Source organism: Sinohyriopsis cumingii, chromosome 9, assembly GCF_028554795.1.
Source record: "Sinohyriopsis cumingii isolate HCF-2022 chromosome 9, ASM2855479v2, whole genome shotgun sequence".
Lineage (NCBI taxonomy): Eukaryota > Metazoa > Mollusca > Bivalvia > Unionida > Unionidae > Sinohyriopsis > Sinohyriopsis cumingii.
The window spans coordinates 8,941,126-8,958,498 of record NC_142969.1 but is presented as its reverse complement, the minus strand read 5'-3'; the positions used below and the strand labels follow the sequence as shown (position 1 = coordinate 8,958,498).

Below are 17,373 nucleotides of genomic sequence, written 5' to 3'. Positions count from 1 at the left end.
CAACTGCTTAATATCAACGTTTTACTGTACAGATTCATCATCAGTGTAATACACATCGTTGATGTCTTCAGTGAGTTCGTGCATCAAGAAACGAAACGCCCCAGAGTCCATGGTGTCGTTGGTAAGAAGCTACTGACAAATCGACGCGGCCTGATTTAACAGTTGCTGGGCGTTGGTGTAATCTCAAACTGACCTGTCTAGTGTTTCCGACAGATCCACGAGTTCATTTATCTGTAAAACCCTTTGGTTGTTATGGAACCTGTAGTTTCTCTGCCACGTTTACATGCACGACCACTGAGACCTTTTCCATGTTTGGGTGGTTCATCGATGGGAAGTATTATTGTTCTTCCGTGATAGGCACATCCTCCACGGGACACTTTTTCCCCAAGCTGGTTCTGTATATTAATTGTAAATATACTGTTTTGGATGTATTGGCAAAGTATTCCAGTACTGTTTGATATTTGTTTCACCTATACTTTGATAGATTGTAACAAGCTGCTAAAAAATCAAGTCCACACAGCATTATCATTTCTTGTTTGATTAATTTCATTCCACTCTCCGAATGCCCTATCTGGGTCTGTTCTTAGTGAGGTGATGCCGCTAGTTTCCGAAGGTAGAGACTCCAACATATGTAGTTTTAATTACTTGCCATGAGGTACCCTTGTGGCAAAACCTACAGATTTCTCAGAAATCATATATCGTACTGATTCCTTAAACTTTTGGACCGACTTGGTTAGTTGTAATGTGTACACGGACGGTTAATGTTGTGGAACACGAGCAAGTGTCTCTTAACGTTCCCTCCAAAGCCCTCTCATTGTTGTTGTATTTGTACTAATTATTCTTGCGCACTCTTGATTGTACCAGGTTGTTGTTCTATCCCCGTCACCGCGGCAGTGGTGATCACGACTTTCTTTGCTTGTACTGCACTCTCCGCTGTCATGACTACAAACTCTTTGTTGTCTAGATCAGCGGAGCAAATGCTTATTCAAAACTCTCTGTGGAATTTTCCCTTGCAGTTTATATTGCCTGGAATATATCTTTGACACGTTTGCGTGCACCCACGTACTGTAGAAGAAGTTCCAGTTGTTCACGCGCGGATTTGCGCAGCCGGTCAAAATCATCTTTACTTGAACATCTCTAGCGTATTTCGTCACTGTATATGTTTATCATAGTTGTTAAATTACTTTATCCAAATCGGCCCGATGGTTTTCGGAAGTTCCGAACAAGTCAGTAATAAGGAAACTATACAGGTCTTTGAGTGGCATCCGCGAACATATTTCAAAACTCGATCCACCAGTTGTCGGTGACACACAAAGCCCAACGAATGTTTGTAAGGCCATGCGAGTTAATGTAATAATATTTTGCAGTTTTTTTCACGGATCACTTTAGACACGTATACCGATAGCTGAGTTAGATAACGTCTGTTTTTCTGTGTTGGCCTTAGGAAAATATTCTCGTTGGGTTGTCTTGATGTTCAAGCGTCACATCATCATAATCATCAAAATTTATCGCGCTCGGGTCAAGGTCATCAATGGTAGGAGCGTGATCAATTGTGGAAGCGAAACCATTGATGAACAATTTGCTTCTCCAAGACATCTGAACCGCTTCTGTGAATTCGTTGGGTACGTTATAGGATCGTAGGTCGTCCGTCCTGACCAATAATGAACTCGCGATCAAAGTGTGCAAACATATCACTCTGATTGAATGTTCTGAGCAGAGAATTCGATGGCGGTAAACGTGGAGCTTTGACTCTTTCGTAATGCCATGTTGAATGTCAGCTGTTTTATAACAATCATGTAATGTGTGCGATGCCGCATGAAAATATATACCACTTGTCCAACTGTAGTTCAAACACATAAAAGTCGAACCGCAAACTTGGAAACTTGTATCCAGTATGGAGCAAATAAGTCTGCGTTAACAAAGCTATCCAGGACATCGTGAAACAAATATCCTGGTGAAAAGTATTTTCCGTTATACAATGTTTTGTAGGCCTGAATATATGACTGAATTATCGATCATGCCAAGAGAAGAATCTATAGATTGTGTTCTTGCTGCCTGCCTGTCATGGACGTGATATGCGCGTCAGCGAGCTGATATGTATCTGTATGTTTGGCATGCATCGTGATCAAGCAATTGTGGAACGATTTAGCCGTACACTTGAAGAAAAATTATTCGTTCATCAGAACACGCAATAATTTTTAATAAATCACACACGGAATGCTTGCACTCCAGAGCGATCTTGCAAGTGGGTAACACGGATCCGTTCATCGATACCAGCGTTGAGTAATAAAATCATACCCGTAATTGGGTTAAAACCTGCCACGGTGATTCGGCAGACGTACGCCTATCATCGTAACGCATACATCAATTTTACAACCACATGTGTTAGCCCCATTCAGAAACAATTTGTTTCCATAAATATATCTCCCAGAGTCAGAAGGTGGGCAACGTCGTGCTGATGACCCCGTCTGGTCCATCAATTCATGTACAATCGTAAACCATATTGATTTTCCCCAGACAGCTAGCACGTTACCATTTTGCGCCATCGTCGAGTGGACGACGGCACAAATCAAAGTGTATGTGCAAGAAGAACTGAAAGTTGTTTCCGTGGATACAGATTTACCACCAATGTATATTTTCAAGCGCTAGCGCATCAATCGCAAGCTGATTCACAATCACGTGGTACCCGTTAGCGTACTTGCTGACACCATACTGGAAAAACCATCGTTTTTGGTGTCCATAGGGTATAAACTTACTTTAGTGCATCGGTACACACCAATGTGATGATATTTATGGTCCTGACTAGATTGGCTATATGGCTGCACTCGCGTCTTTCCCGAAGACATTCCACATACTCTTGTTGACATTTTAATTTTATCGGGATTGTCCAATCATAATCAAATACATTTTAGGGCGTATTATCATCTATTCCTCTATAGGTTTGTCTTTCAGTTTACCGAACAGCGTTTTGTTTGCATTACTTTCAGCGGGTACTCGAATGGTATTTAACTCTTTTTTGTCGAATTCTCTTGCGAGTGTGTCTGATGCCATATCAGAATAAACATTGTTGGTGGTTATATGCTTCAGCATAGATTCGGTGTATATTGATGTCACCGGTTTAATTTTGTTGTAATATAATTCGTACATTAAGAGCTTATAAGTGTCTAACACAAGCTCACCAACATAGATTTGTAAGCTTCAGGTTTGGGTTTTGCTTGCAGGAACAGCTATAAATCAATCGGCAATTATCTTGGCTCAAACGCAGGGCGAGCAATAAGCTTTCGAAGATTATCTTGTTTACTATCACGGACAAGATCGGCGCAAATTCGCTTTCGCAAATTTTCCTGCGTCTTGCCGAAGGCGCATTTCCCATCAGTTTATAGAAATCTTCCTCAAACTCACTGGTCACGTACATCCGATGATCCGTATTCATAAATGTAGGGCACCATCCAGCATCCGACAAACTTTACACACGCGCAGATACAACTGCAAGCTTTGCTTGTGGACTACAATATTAAATGCCTTGCGCAAGTTTGGTATTAGTTTGACGCAGTCTGTAAACTTGCATACGAAATCATCAAATTTTCCCCATTGAACCGTGTACAACATTCCCCGGGGCACCACAAACGCTTCCAGTGCCAGCAGATAATCGTTATGGATGTAGTGAAGCTCGTCTGTATCCTAGCGATCAACTTAATTTTTTTTTTTTTTATCCGATGTCGCTGTTAATGTCCTAACCATATATTTGTTTTTGTACCTAAAGTTGTAGATCGATCCACTGAAACTTGCCTACGGGCATTACTTGCTTTATCAGGCATTCATACAAGTATTTTTACTCAATATACATGATGTAACAGTTTGGTTCATTTGAGTCGAATCCGTATAAAAGCGAATTATTTGACCGAGCATAGTGATGAGTTGTCATGGAAATCATGCCAAACAAAAAATTACTTAAAGGTCTGATACCGTTCGTCTGTGAGACTTAACAGCGTACGTGAATTTGCTTTTCTTACGCGTCTTAATATTTAATATTACCCTCGCGTGTGGATTGTTTCGGTTGTTGTACTCTTGACGTCGCCGCTACAACCGGATGTGGTTCATCGGGGTGGGTGGGTGTTGTCTCATTAGACGCTGCTTGTCTTCAAGTTCTAATAATTCATTCATGTCAGGTTTTCGCATACCGCTTGATATTTGTTTCCCACGCTCTTGCACGAGTTGCCTTGATTGACGCACGGTCGTTATACTGGCATTTAAAAGAAAATGATTGTCTATTTGCAAATTCTTTAAATACATTTCTATAAGTTTCAATTTACTAGGATCTGAAACTGCAGTAACTTCAATCCTGGCTATTGTATCTTGTCCTCAACGGTGTTTGTGTCGTCCGGTTGTTACGTTGGCGTGTCTTCGCCGTCGCGCATGATAATACTCATGAATAGATCCACGTGGTCGGCAAAGCTGACTTACTCCTATACCACATTTAAGGCATGGTCGAGCATGGAGGCCAACACGTAACTCGAGCAAATTTGATTCACAGTATTAATAATAGCAAGTACTACCATATAGTTAATATGTCAGACGTATGTACTCCTCACATATAATTTTGCAAACAAACTCTCAAAGGATAATATTTGATTATACAGCTATTCGCGATAAACTAGTTTTCATCTGTGATCGCAATTCCAAACTCGGGGCAGTGAGTCGTAATAAAAAAATTCACCAGTCTGCATCAACCAAGGTTTACCATCAAATAGCATTTCAAGATTAAATACAATTTTCTTTCATTCAGTATTTGGCCAAATCACTTATTATTAGAAAGTATTATACCAACTCATAAATGATCGCCCCTGGTACTATAGCATCCGATGAGGTAAACTATTTTGCGCTGTTGTATATTGGCTCATTAAGTTTTGTATTGTTGCACGTGAATATGTTTGTAAATCTCCTGACATTAATTCCATATCTTAGACTCTTCATCTTGTAAACATGTATCCTACTAACGTAAGCATGACTGGAATGATTCCATTGATTATACTGCTGAAGTCATCTTTCTAATTTTATTACTGGTGATCCTCGCTGCTGTTACTATAGTTACTAATTATGCCAATGTTAGCTTTGGCGTAGTCGCTACTCATTTCATTATCTGCACGGGGTGGTCTAGTCAAGGTCAGCGACTAAAGGTTTCTTGTTATCATATACACCGCAGTACATGTTCAATATAATAGTCTCATACGATCTCTGCCAGAATCAATATGATATAGTCACACAAAGAAAACAATATCAGCAGAATATTGTATATACAGTATAGTTGTAATGAATAATCATATTACTGCATTAGTATTTTGTCTCACGGGAAATAAATCCCACATATGTAGTATAGTCATGATCAATAATATTGTATTGGCGTGAGTGTGGCACTTAGCAGATTTTCTGTGCAAAGTCATTCACATAAATGAAGAGTTCCACAATGACACCTCAATATAATGACGGAGTTGTCTGTTCCTGCTGTGGAAGCGTCGCTATATGTGTCGTAGTATATTCCCTAAACTTAGTAAATGCATTTCTAAAGAATTAACAATTGTCTGTACAAAATTAGGAATTGCTACATCGTTTTATGCTAGCCGATTTCGCTACGCAAATATGTCACCTTAACCTACAGTTTATGCATACAACACACACTCGCGTGTGACCGAAGGGTAAATAATGGTAACATCATTGGGTATAGTAACGTCATTGGGTACAGTAACGTCATTGGGTATAGTAACGTCATTGGGTACAGTAACGTCATTGGGTACAGTAACGTCATTGGGTACAGTAACGTCATTGGGAATTGAAGGGCTTTGACCTTTACTCAGCTACCGAAATCTTAACCGACCGTTGTGATACTATTCCAATTCATTCACTTTTATTTATGAACAAATCTTGTTGGTCAGCAATGACGTTTCACTTGTTACAGCCAACACCTACATATTTTTGAGTTTGGAACTATTGGCATGCTTTTAAATACTTTTTCCCTTCATAACAGTGCTTTTATATAAATTCTTTTAAAATCTGATATACAAGAGAATATGCGCAGTGCTGTCGCTATCAATCATTCAATGAATTTTATAAATTTCATTTAGAATAAGTACAAATATAAGATTATATTAGTCAGACAACAACATAAACAAATTTGTCAAAATATCTTTATGAAACGTTACGTTTAGGTAAGACGAATATTCAGGCGGACGGCGTTAAAATGAACGTAAACAGCAATTAGCAGTTAATAGTAATGAGAGAGACATTTGGTCCGTTTTTGTGTCAGAAATACGAAATGGTTAAACTCCATCTTGCCGACAATGTCATGTGATAAGTCTTATGCATGCATCACAAGGGAGCCAACTGTTTGACTGACATCTAAACTATTATCATGAAATATAATTTAACACCTTCTTTATTTTGCGCTGATCTGTATGTAAAAGCTTGCGTCCCTTAATGATCTTTGATTAATTAAATTGAATATTTTAATATACTGTATTCTATTTCTAGCCTTATCGATCGCTTTTCATGCATCGGACGACACCATGAAAATCTGAGGATTCTCAATGTGAAGGATGGAACCGTTCCAGGCCACACAAATGTGAAGATGGCAACAGTGACGTGGACACCTCTTGAAACTGACGTTGGTGAACATATTGTATGTGTTGATGTGGAGGACACAAAAGGGTAAGAATGTGAAGGGGGATGGCACATAAACCGGACAGAAACCAGGGAGATATACAGTTGACAATACGCGTTTTGTGCATACAACATATCATTGCAATGACGATAAGTCTAAACAGCGCGTTACAGCAGACATCGGTGTTGTCGGAGTGAAGGGTGTTCTGAATGCTTTCACCCTCTGCTTGTTTCGTATAAATGATTTGCATGACTTTGACTACGAGTTTCGAACCTGTTCTCTCTAATGGTACGCAGTACAACTTATTCAAATTCAAACTCCAAATAAATGTATTAATGATGTACATTAATATCGTAAATGCACAGTACAGGTCTATTCTTTGATAAAGTTAATTTTACACTACCACCAACACACGCATATTAGGAATCTGAGTAAAGATTTACTTTATACTTTCTGTACAAGTTTATAAATATACCCCTTACACATATCCTTCTTAAATTAAAAATACATCCAAAATTTCAAAGAGAACAAATATGAATTTAACCACACTTATAATATTATATAGTAATAAAACAACTAAACGATTTGTATGACAATATCAGTTATTATGTGAATGAAAGCGAAGTAAAGGTTAGATTTAAGCTCAGGTGTATTTTATTGCAGAATGGATACCTCTCAGCAGAGATGCTACAGGATAGCTGTTAAACGTATGTCTCTATTTTTTCTCTGTCTCCTACCGTGTTGGTTCTGGCGCGTATGTATGTATGTATGTATGTATGTGTGTGTATATGTGTGTATGTATATATCTATGTATGTATATATCTATGTATCTATGTATGTGTATGTGTGTATGCGAAAATAATAGAGGAAAGGTTGCCGATTTATCGGAAGATAATGATTAACAAGGGCTGCAATCACAAGTGGTCACTATCAAAATAAGATTAAAGCAAAAGCGACATGCCTATTTTAATATCATTTATAATTAAATGTCCTATTTAATGTACTCCAGTGGCCTAGTGGTTAGAGCGTCCGCTTCGGATCCGGGATTTCGCGGGTTTGAACCCCGGCAGAGTCATTCCAAAGACTTATAAAATGGTACTAACAGCTGCCTCGCTAGGCACTCAGCATTTAGAGGTTAGTGTTAGGACTGGTCGGCCTGGTGTCAAGATAATGTGACTGTGTGGGGATAGTATGCAACATGTCTACGGCATGATGTCCCAGTGCTAGACATCAATATAAGCTGCCACACTGCAGACATATAAAGCTATATGACTGATTTTTTTGTAAAGCTACGTTAAAAATCCAAATATCTCTCTCACACACACACACACACACATACACACATACACACACACATACACACAAATACACATACACACATACACACACATACACACATACACACACATACACATTTTAATATATTCTATTAAGAAAATGTTCGTTGTAACTTTGTATATTTTACAAACAATATAAATCGCTATACTCATTCATGGTTTTGTGGGTAATAGATTGAGGTAAATTAAAATATCATTTCTCATTTACATCTATGCAAGATGATTAGACTGAATACATTAAGTTCGAAACGCCATAAACATTTCCCTTTTGGATTTGCATGTTTCCCTATGCACACTTCTAATGTGTTTTTCGCCCTTTGCACCCACTGCTAGAACAGAGTTCCTTGAATATATCACCTTTAAAACGGTTTCAATTTCTAAAAATCCAGGTTAATGTTTATCTGAAACTCCGAAAAATAGCATCTGTATCAATAATTAAAAAAATACATAAATTACATTAATGATATATTAAGTGTTAAGTAGCAAACTCTAGGATGTCAGTGAAACTAAAATCGATCATCTTTTTTTAAAAAAATGTTCAAACTTTTTACATTTCTTTGCGACTCTCTATTAAGTGTTTTGATTATAAAACCTTAAACTGCCTTAGTAGCTGGAATAGTTATCTTTTTATTAAAATTAAACGTTTCAGCTTTCAACATTGTAAACCAGCCGGCTACCGTTCCAGCCGTAAGTATCTCTCTATCTCTGATATCTCTCTTTCGGTCGGTCTCTCTCTGCATAGTCATTCATTCGCTGGTATAGACATACTGACATTATAAGAAGAAAAGTCTGGAAATTATAAATTTAGAAGAGATTGCAATATTTTATCCAAAACTCTGACTGAACACTTGCATGGATCGCGACGAAAGTTGAACATTTCTTTATAGAAATTCACCTTTGCTAGAGTTTATTGTTTACATTCAACGTATCACAGAAATGTATTGGATCTCACTGCCTGAAAAATGTTTTATTTGTATCACATGGTGCATTCTTTTTAAGCCAGTGTCAAATATCGTTGAGGCTCTGCATTAAACTGAATGAAGAAACAAGTGTACCTTGTTTCATACCAAGCCTGCAAAGGAAACTAAAGCATACCTTGTCATCGATGTTCATCTGTGTATTTGATGATACAACATGTAGCAATATGCATCCAGTATCTAAACTTTTAATGAATTTGATGGCTGATACATTTGGGAGTCACTAGTACATTTCTTGGGTGTGATACCCTTCATTACCACGTCGGGTCACTGATTTCGCTGGAACACAGAAACGTTTTCATTTTCTCGAAAAAGGAATACAAATGTTACACGAAAATACAATAGGTCATACTGAAGAATTTCTTTGTTTTCTCATCCCCAAAATATTACCACTTTATCTAATTAATCAACAAGTAAAGGAATGTGCCACAATATTTATCATTTCAAGTAAATCTGATAGCAAATAAATTTACCACCAGTATTAGCAAGTGAAATAAATTTGATACCAAATACAACATGCCGCATCAAACTGAACAGTGGCAAACGGATATGAAATCATTCTAAAAAATATAAAACCACAATGACAGATGCTAAGAAGATTTATCACATAGTCGGTACACTTTGCCTACAGTGTGTGAAGTTTCATATTTTGTATATTATACATGTAAACATATTACTTTATGTGATTCTGGTTGGTCTAGAAAAGCCCATGAAATTATTGCGCAGTATTCTCTTTTCTGACTGGCTGCGTCTTCCGTCTTCTGGAATGTTTTGTTTTCATTGAACATTTTTGGCCACCATTCTTTTATTCGACTTGAGAAAGGGATTTGGGAAAAAAATAGTCTCGTCTGTTTCAATATTGCCAATTCACCACCACAGGGGTTTGTTATGTCATGTATAACATAACATAACATAAACAATTTCAAAACCCCTAACACAATAAGAATATTAACAAGTAAAACTACTGGTGTGGCTTAGATGATAATGAGGGTGGGAGTGGGGATGGATGGGCTGTATAGCTGTAGCATGGAAATAAATAAACTCACCTTTGTTCACAGACGAATGTAGATGTTACAGCGTAATGTTTAGGAATTTTAGAATGTATGATTTTTCGATTTGTAATTGGAATTCATATAAATTTTCGGAAGTGTAATTTACATTCATGTAACAAAGAAAATGATTGTTAGAATTTGGGATTATCTGATTCTTCTATGGAGAGTTTAACAAAACCATCAGTACTACAGCTATGTATTGTAAAATAAGTAGATGCTATAATTCATTGTAGATTGTGGTTCTACGCCAGCTTCTTTATAAGTCAACAGACTGACTTAATAAACTATATCCATTACAAGTTATGATTTACAAATTCATAGACATTGGTGTAAAGAAAAGCAAGCCAGGGTCTGAGTATACATAGAGTGGTTCTGACTAAGCCAGTTATCATGAGGGTCATGAGTGATCCAAGGGTAAAGTGAAACTGGAGATTGTAAGGCATGCCTATTATGGCAAAGTCGACTTCTCGCAGAATATAAATCGACAATATATATCCTACTCACCCACGGCTTCGTGAAGAATTGCCGTACACTTAGATCTCGACTTCCTGTTTTCCAGTTCGATCGCGTACCTCTTCGTACACATTAGCGATCTATCCCCGTACCTTTCTCGTATCGCCCTTCCCTAAGATGTAGTCGTATCTACACCGTTATGAGTGACACCTACTTTAAGAGAGCCTGAACTCTTTCTTTCTCTCTCTCCTTCTGGCCATGGAATAGAGTATTGCTAAGTGATTAAGAGAAACAAATCTCATAAAATATTCATAAACCGGTCTCCCCAACTGACAGAACTTTATCCAACCACATCATATTTACCCGTTAAATATGTAATGCAAGTCCAACTCAAAAGAGATTTGTTTACGTCTTCTGTACAATCTAATGCTCCAAATCAAATGCTGAAAATATCCGGTCTGAATAAATTACAGTAAATATGCATATTTCTGCATTCAGTAATCTTCTTTTCACAAAAATATCGCAACAATGTAATGTTTAGTTGTGATGTGAAATTTCAACGTAAACACTGTTACTGTGTTTTATAGGCCAACTCAGACCGGTACTTTGCATCGTATCAGACAATGTGACGTCACACGCACAGGACATTTTGTGTTGACAAATGGTTTGTCTTTTGTAAAATCTTATGTTCATTTGGATGGACGCTTTTTTATTGATAGTTTTCAAAAATGTATAATATACTTTTATTAATTCAACATTGTTTGTGACTATATTTACGCACAACGAATGAAAGGTACAGCGTCTGTCAGAATAAACAAAATTATTCGTTCTTCTTTCTATCTATATAATTTCTACTGAAATAAAATTATGCTATAAAAGGAATCTCAAATGGATAATGATTTAATATAAATTTATGAAACTCGTTAAATCATCTCCAGCTTTTGCTCACCAAGGCTCGCAAAAGCTGGACATTATTCAACTCATTTCATAAATTCAATATTAAATCGTTAGCCATTTGAGATCTTCTGTATATAGAATAATAGTGTAAGACGATAAAGAAGATTAATTATAGTGAGTGAAATTTAATATATATATGCTGAACAAAACGGTTAAGATATGGAGGGAAGTCAAGAAGTAAAATTATATTAACGCTGAGCAACGCAAGTGTCCAATAATAGGATGCTTCACTGTGAAACGAATATAGTATGATCATTAAATAAGGTGAAAATAAAGGAAAATAGAGTTTTTAAAAAATTATGCATTAGGTTTCTTTAAAATCCTCTCTTTATCTTTATATGCTTAAATAGATACAATTGGGAAGAGAGTATCTTCCCATCTTGTGTTTTCGCTGTTTGTTTTATCTTCGTCTAACGAAGAGTTGCATAGCTCGAACAAATAAAACTATTTGCCTCAGCGTCGACAGAGGTTTTCCTGACAGTATTTACATTTTAATTATACGGTATTATTTATTGGACATTTGTCTCAGAAAATATGTTAAAAATCACGTTTCTGCATTGCAGGACAAACCATATTTTATCAATATTCCCAAAAAGGACACTTTGGTTTGCGATGTCAGTGCTACATGCATTTTCCCCGTGTATGCGAGAACCGATGTTGCAGGGTAAGCCATAGATAGTCTGATACAATGTGGTAACACAACCAATATTTGAGATTTTAAACTTCAAGAATACGAAAATATTTAATGGTTGCTCAAATAAATTGATTCGATTAAACAATTTGTGCAATTTAGCAATATAACAGTAATAATCAGCTATAGAAATTGTAAATGCATCTAATGATAGATAATTTGGGGTTTGTTGATGCATTTTTGGTGTAATCACGTTTTGAGCAAGGTAATTGGAAAAATTTAAGATCTAGTTAAACTTGATATATTCACTAATAACGTCCAGAATTTATTATTCGTTTTCTTACTCAGAAAAGTGTTATTAGGGACACTTTCTGATATTTATAGCAGCTAAAAAATTACTTGAAGGGGTTCATAATGTTTCCATATTTTATTTGTATACTTTCGGACAAATTGTGCATGACAATATAAGGAAATAGTGTCATAGTGTGTGTGTGTGTGTGTGTGTGTGTGTGAGAGAGAGAGAGAGAGAGAGAGAGAGAGAGAGAGAGAGAAAACGTTGCTGGAAACAGCGACATAAGTAAAGGAAAACGAAAGCAGTATCTATTAGAGGACCTGGATCTATATTGACCGTTTAAAGCGATTTTATTTAATTTCAGTGCACAAATAACAGCCATTTGGATTGGCCAGAATTTTCTAGACCTGGCAGAAAATGACACAGACGTAATCAGGAACGGCACTGGTAATGGGAAAATGGACATTAGAGTAAGCCACTCAACTGATGGCACTCCTTCATTGTGTTTATTTGCTCAGGATTCCACAGGGTAGGCGATATATATTTATTTATAAAGGACAACTAGGCGAAACATCCAAAACTTTTCAAGCTTTAATTCGGTTAGAAATAGTCATGCAAACTGTTATAATTTCAGCACATTTTTGTGTCAATTATTTGTCTTATCTCTGTTTTGTGTTTTTGTCAGTGAGAGTCGATGACGCTAAGGCTGGTTAAAACTTGTTTAGCATTGACCGTTTATATAATAAATGTGTTATATTTTGCATACTAATAAAAACAATAAATATTTCCTGTCCGCCTTCACGACCTGAGTTTTGGACGTGTCTGCATCACATGAATTGAACCTTAATGTAAATTTCGTTAATGGTTTCAACGGTTGAACGAAGTGTATTTCTTTATAATTTTCCCTGATGTAACGAAAAGAATATGTTCTAAATAGAAATGTTTTTTGTCTGACATTCTTCTCTAACCAAATAAGAAAAAAAAATGACCAGTTGAATTTAGTAATCAGTTTAGAAGTTGTATTAATTTGGATACACAATTTATTTTATCAAATTTAGCATTACACAGTTTTCATTTGCGTGATTCAGATAACTTTGCACAAATAATAACGTTTTAGGTGTGTTTTGTTTTGGCATTAAATGTTGTTTAACTGAAATCCACGTTAATAATGGGACGGCTTACCAGGTAGTCACTTTACATCGTGATCCAGGGACATGTCATAATTTGGTCATATTTCGCAGATCACAGCCAGTATATTAACTGTCTGAGATTTAAGTTGAATTTGAAGGCAGGCTCTTCCTTTAAACTCATCGAATATAAATTGCATGCTAAATAATTATCATACTTGTCAGTTATTTGTGTTATTTTCGCACATCTAAATGGTTATCTTTTTCAGTGCAGTCAGTGATGAAACATGTATCAATGCGATAATAATTCCCACAGGTATCGTATCCAGTCATTAATATTTAGAATGATACTAAATCTATGTTCCTATAACATTTCAAGCTTAAACACCGTAGAAATACAAGAGCGTTATGTATATTGCTGATGATACTCAGCTGTATCTAACTATAAACTGAGTCCGCTCGAGCAACATTTTGCAATATATTATTAGCGATTGACGCAGCAAATCTGACTTAAATTCACTTGATTGTTCATAAATAGATCAATCAAGTATTTCATAATAATTTTTGTAAAGGTAGGCACAGATTTGGAGTGATTGTTTATAATGCTAAGACTCGTCTATGCATGTATCATACTCGTATAAGAGTTTCTTTATTATGTATTAACTAGTACATCTAAGCTGACTATACTGACTATAGCGTGAGTATTATTTGACTTGTTCTCTATTTTATGCCGCAGAATGTAACGATCCTTGTCGAATTTAAATTAAGGCTCATTCTTGGAAAACAGATTGTACTTCTGAGCAATACGTAAAAATAGATTTGAAGCAATTATCTTTTTTCTTCACATGTAAGATTCTCTAAGTAACCTAAATTTCAGATCCATGCGGAAAGAGTAATTGTATACATGGTGTTTGCAAGCGAGATCCGGACAATTTAAACGAATATTTTTGCAAGTGTATTTCAGACCATTTCTATGGAAAATTTTGCGAGAAAGGTATGTTTTTGTAAAAACATATTTGATCCAAAGTATGATTTAAGTTAAAAGATTTATTAACGTATGTATTAATGAGTGAACTTGTGATAGTGTTTAATGTCTTTTTATTAACTTATTTATAAATCATCATCCCGTTTGACCTATCGTAATGTACCTGACAAGATAACTTATTCTTGCCATATATTTTATTATTAAATTATAATAGTTTCGCAACTTCCTTTCGTTTGATGGCCGTCTTTCGCATATTTGAAGTGTGTCCGTTAATAATCTGATAAATATTCGACACTCTAAGCAGAGCTGAATTGTGTCTACCTTTTGTGTATTTCGATTGATATCTTTTACATTAAGAACAAAGTGATTGTCCCAAGGGTCGATGTGGACACGGCATTTGTAAAGATCTTCCTGGCGTTAAGTTTTACTGCCATTGCGACAGAGGTTGGACTGGAACTTTCTGTGACACTTGTGAGTTTCTGTATTTATGCTTTATTTCCAAGATTCTCGCAACTATGCAGCTGAACATTAATTGTTAGTATGATTCATTTTAGTGTAATTGAACTAAGAAGCAACACCTATAACAGCTACAGTTACTATTCTTAATGATTAGAAACAACATTTTCGCAAGCATTGATATTCAAGAGACAAGACATATTTTGATAAAGTTTGACTCAAAATGCTGTTTGTATCTATAGTACCAACCTCGTAAAAGTGGTATTAGGAGCAAGAAAAGACGAAGGAATGAAATTAATATAATCTGTCACGGACCTATCTGTAAAGAAAACGGATATTTTTTTCACCACTGCATTTTCGTCATGTCATATTTATGAATATCGTTGATATGTCAGGTTATTTTTTTATTGGAACTAATGAGTATGCAAGAAAGGTGTCATACACACCGAGCAGCAGAGGGGGCGAATCGGACATTTTGTCCAATCGTTATTTTGCTTAATTATTACTTTCTGCACTCAACGATCTAGTGTCGTCAGCGCCTGGTAAAAAAAAAACGACGTCGGTCCATCCTACACGATGGTGACGTCATTTGGTTTAATTAACACCTTCTGCGCGCCGATCCCCAGCGTCGTCAGCGTCCGGTAAGCACGTCGACGACCGCGTCGATGTCATTGCCCCCTCTGCTGCTAAGAAGTTATTTACAATGATCTTACAAACAGAGTGATCACTAACTCCTCCTCCTGTAGATCAATTAGGTTATTTGACTGATCGGTAATTCTAAAATTAATTCTCGTTAAAAACCGATTATGGCATCTCATATAGACTGGATTAATCGGACTCTCAACGATTAAAAATCCGGGAGGGGCTGTTGGTGAAAACGAATAAAGGATATACCCCTGTTGAGCTTGATTTGATTGCTTGGTATTTACCTGGTAACTCCCTTCGATAACATCACACACTAGATTAATCGCTATCACCGATGCGATATTTACGTTGTACGGGGCGATATGCCTACCACCATCTCCGTTATCGTGTTTGAGGATATTAGTTGATGGACCGAGAAAATCATTAAGAGATTTTCTTAGTTCTGGTGCGTTGTATCCTGAAAACTTTAAATCGGGTAAATCGGCTTCTGTGATATTATACTCGGTTAGGAGTTTTTGTTTATTACCATCGCTGTTATCGGATATTGTTTTAACGATTCGTTCATTGATATATTCCATGTCTGATATGAGTTGATTTAACACCTCAACGTGTTTTCGTGCTTTTGTTTGCCGTAGCTGTTCTAGTTGTGAATGGTAAATATAATTAATCTCGGCAAACGCATTAGTGATATCATCTAAATTAACTGTTAATACGACGATCGATTCAGGGGTTTTGTCATACTGAAAATACCACTGCATGGTGTCCATGTCTTGAAATATAAACCTGCTGGGTAATGACGTGTTTTTCATAATAGACAAATTATCTCGATACCCGGGATTAATCTCATGATACGATTTCTCATTCGTGTGCAAGTCCGCGGGTGGATTCTCAGGCCAACCTAGTATGGTTCTTATTGAACTGTTATAAATATCAACCATATACCCCGGTGTGCTTATTTCAATCGTCGACGATAACGTCGGTTCATGAACCGTAATAGCGATTTTTGATTCCTTTCCTGTGATCGATTTTATCCTGCGTTGAAATTCTTTATTGATTTGCTCTATTTGGTATGACCCAGTTGGTATTGTAACCTCATTCCAGTCTGGGGTCCCATCGGGCTTATTTGTCCATGCAAAAACCAGCGAGTTATTTGGTTGTTGTCCGTTAAATGCGTCCGCTCGGATATTAGGCCAACTGTGATATACTCGCAATTTTGCTAGCGCTATTTCCTTTACTGGAACCGGCGATGGGAAGTTCACACTGAATTCGGGTTTCGTTGACGTTATCGATATCATATTTGTTTGTACCGGAGTGGTGTTCTCCGCGATCCGCTGAAGTAATTGAGACCCTTCGGGGTTCAGCGACATTATTATTATTCGTTTTCTTTAGTGTCTAATTTCAACAACCAGGTGGTTTCGGCTTCCAGTTGAAAATCCTCGATTTTTGACATCGCGGAGCTATACAACTGGACCATCGTGGAGAATTCAACATCGGATACGAACAAATTATCAATTGACAACGAGATCAACCCGGATAATTTCGAGTACGCGTCGGATACTATTTGATGTTTTACTGTATACTCGTTGAGTTTTTTCTGAAAACACGATGATATCTTCCTAGTGATTGCGTTGGCGACTCCAGCAATTGTTGTCATTGCGGAGACAGCGATTGGAACAGCGATCGGGGTTATCGTGGTCACCGTGGATAAAATAACACCGGCGCCAGCTACTATACCCGACACCGAGTACACGACCGCGTCGATGGCGGTTATTTTACGACGGTATTTTTTTATTTTTGCACGGTATT

General features: G+C 36.8%; 1 protein-coding gene across 1 annotated transcript in view; it reads left to right on the top strand.

Annotated features, from left to right (window-relative positions):
• Positions 1-17,373, top strand: part of LOC149791250 (uncharacterized) — an 81,882-nt gene that overhangs the window by 10,927 nt on the left and 53,582 nt on the right. Inside the window, exons 7-14 of the mRNA XM_089971321.1 lie at positions 6,526-6,702; positions 7,319-7,362; positions 8,642-8,679; positions 11,995-12,095; positions 12,719-12,883; positions 13,751-13,797; positions 14,359-14,475; positions 14,824-14,937. Coding sequence (XP_089827447.1) covers positions 6,526-6,702; positions 7,319-7,362; positions 8,642-8,679; positions 11,995-12,095; positions 12,719-12,883; positions 13,751-13,797; positions 14,359-14,475; positions 14,824-14,937 — 803 coding nt within the window. The remainder of the gene's footprint in view (positions 1-6,525; positions 6,703-7,318; positions 7,363-8,641; positions 8,680-11,994; positions 12,096-12,718; positions 12,884-13,750; positions 13,798-14,358; positions 14,476-14,823; positions 14,938-17,373) is intronic.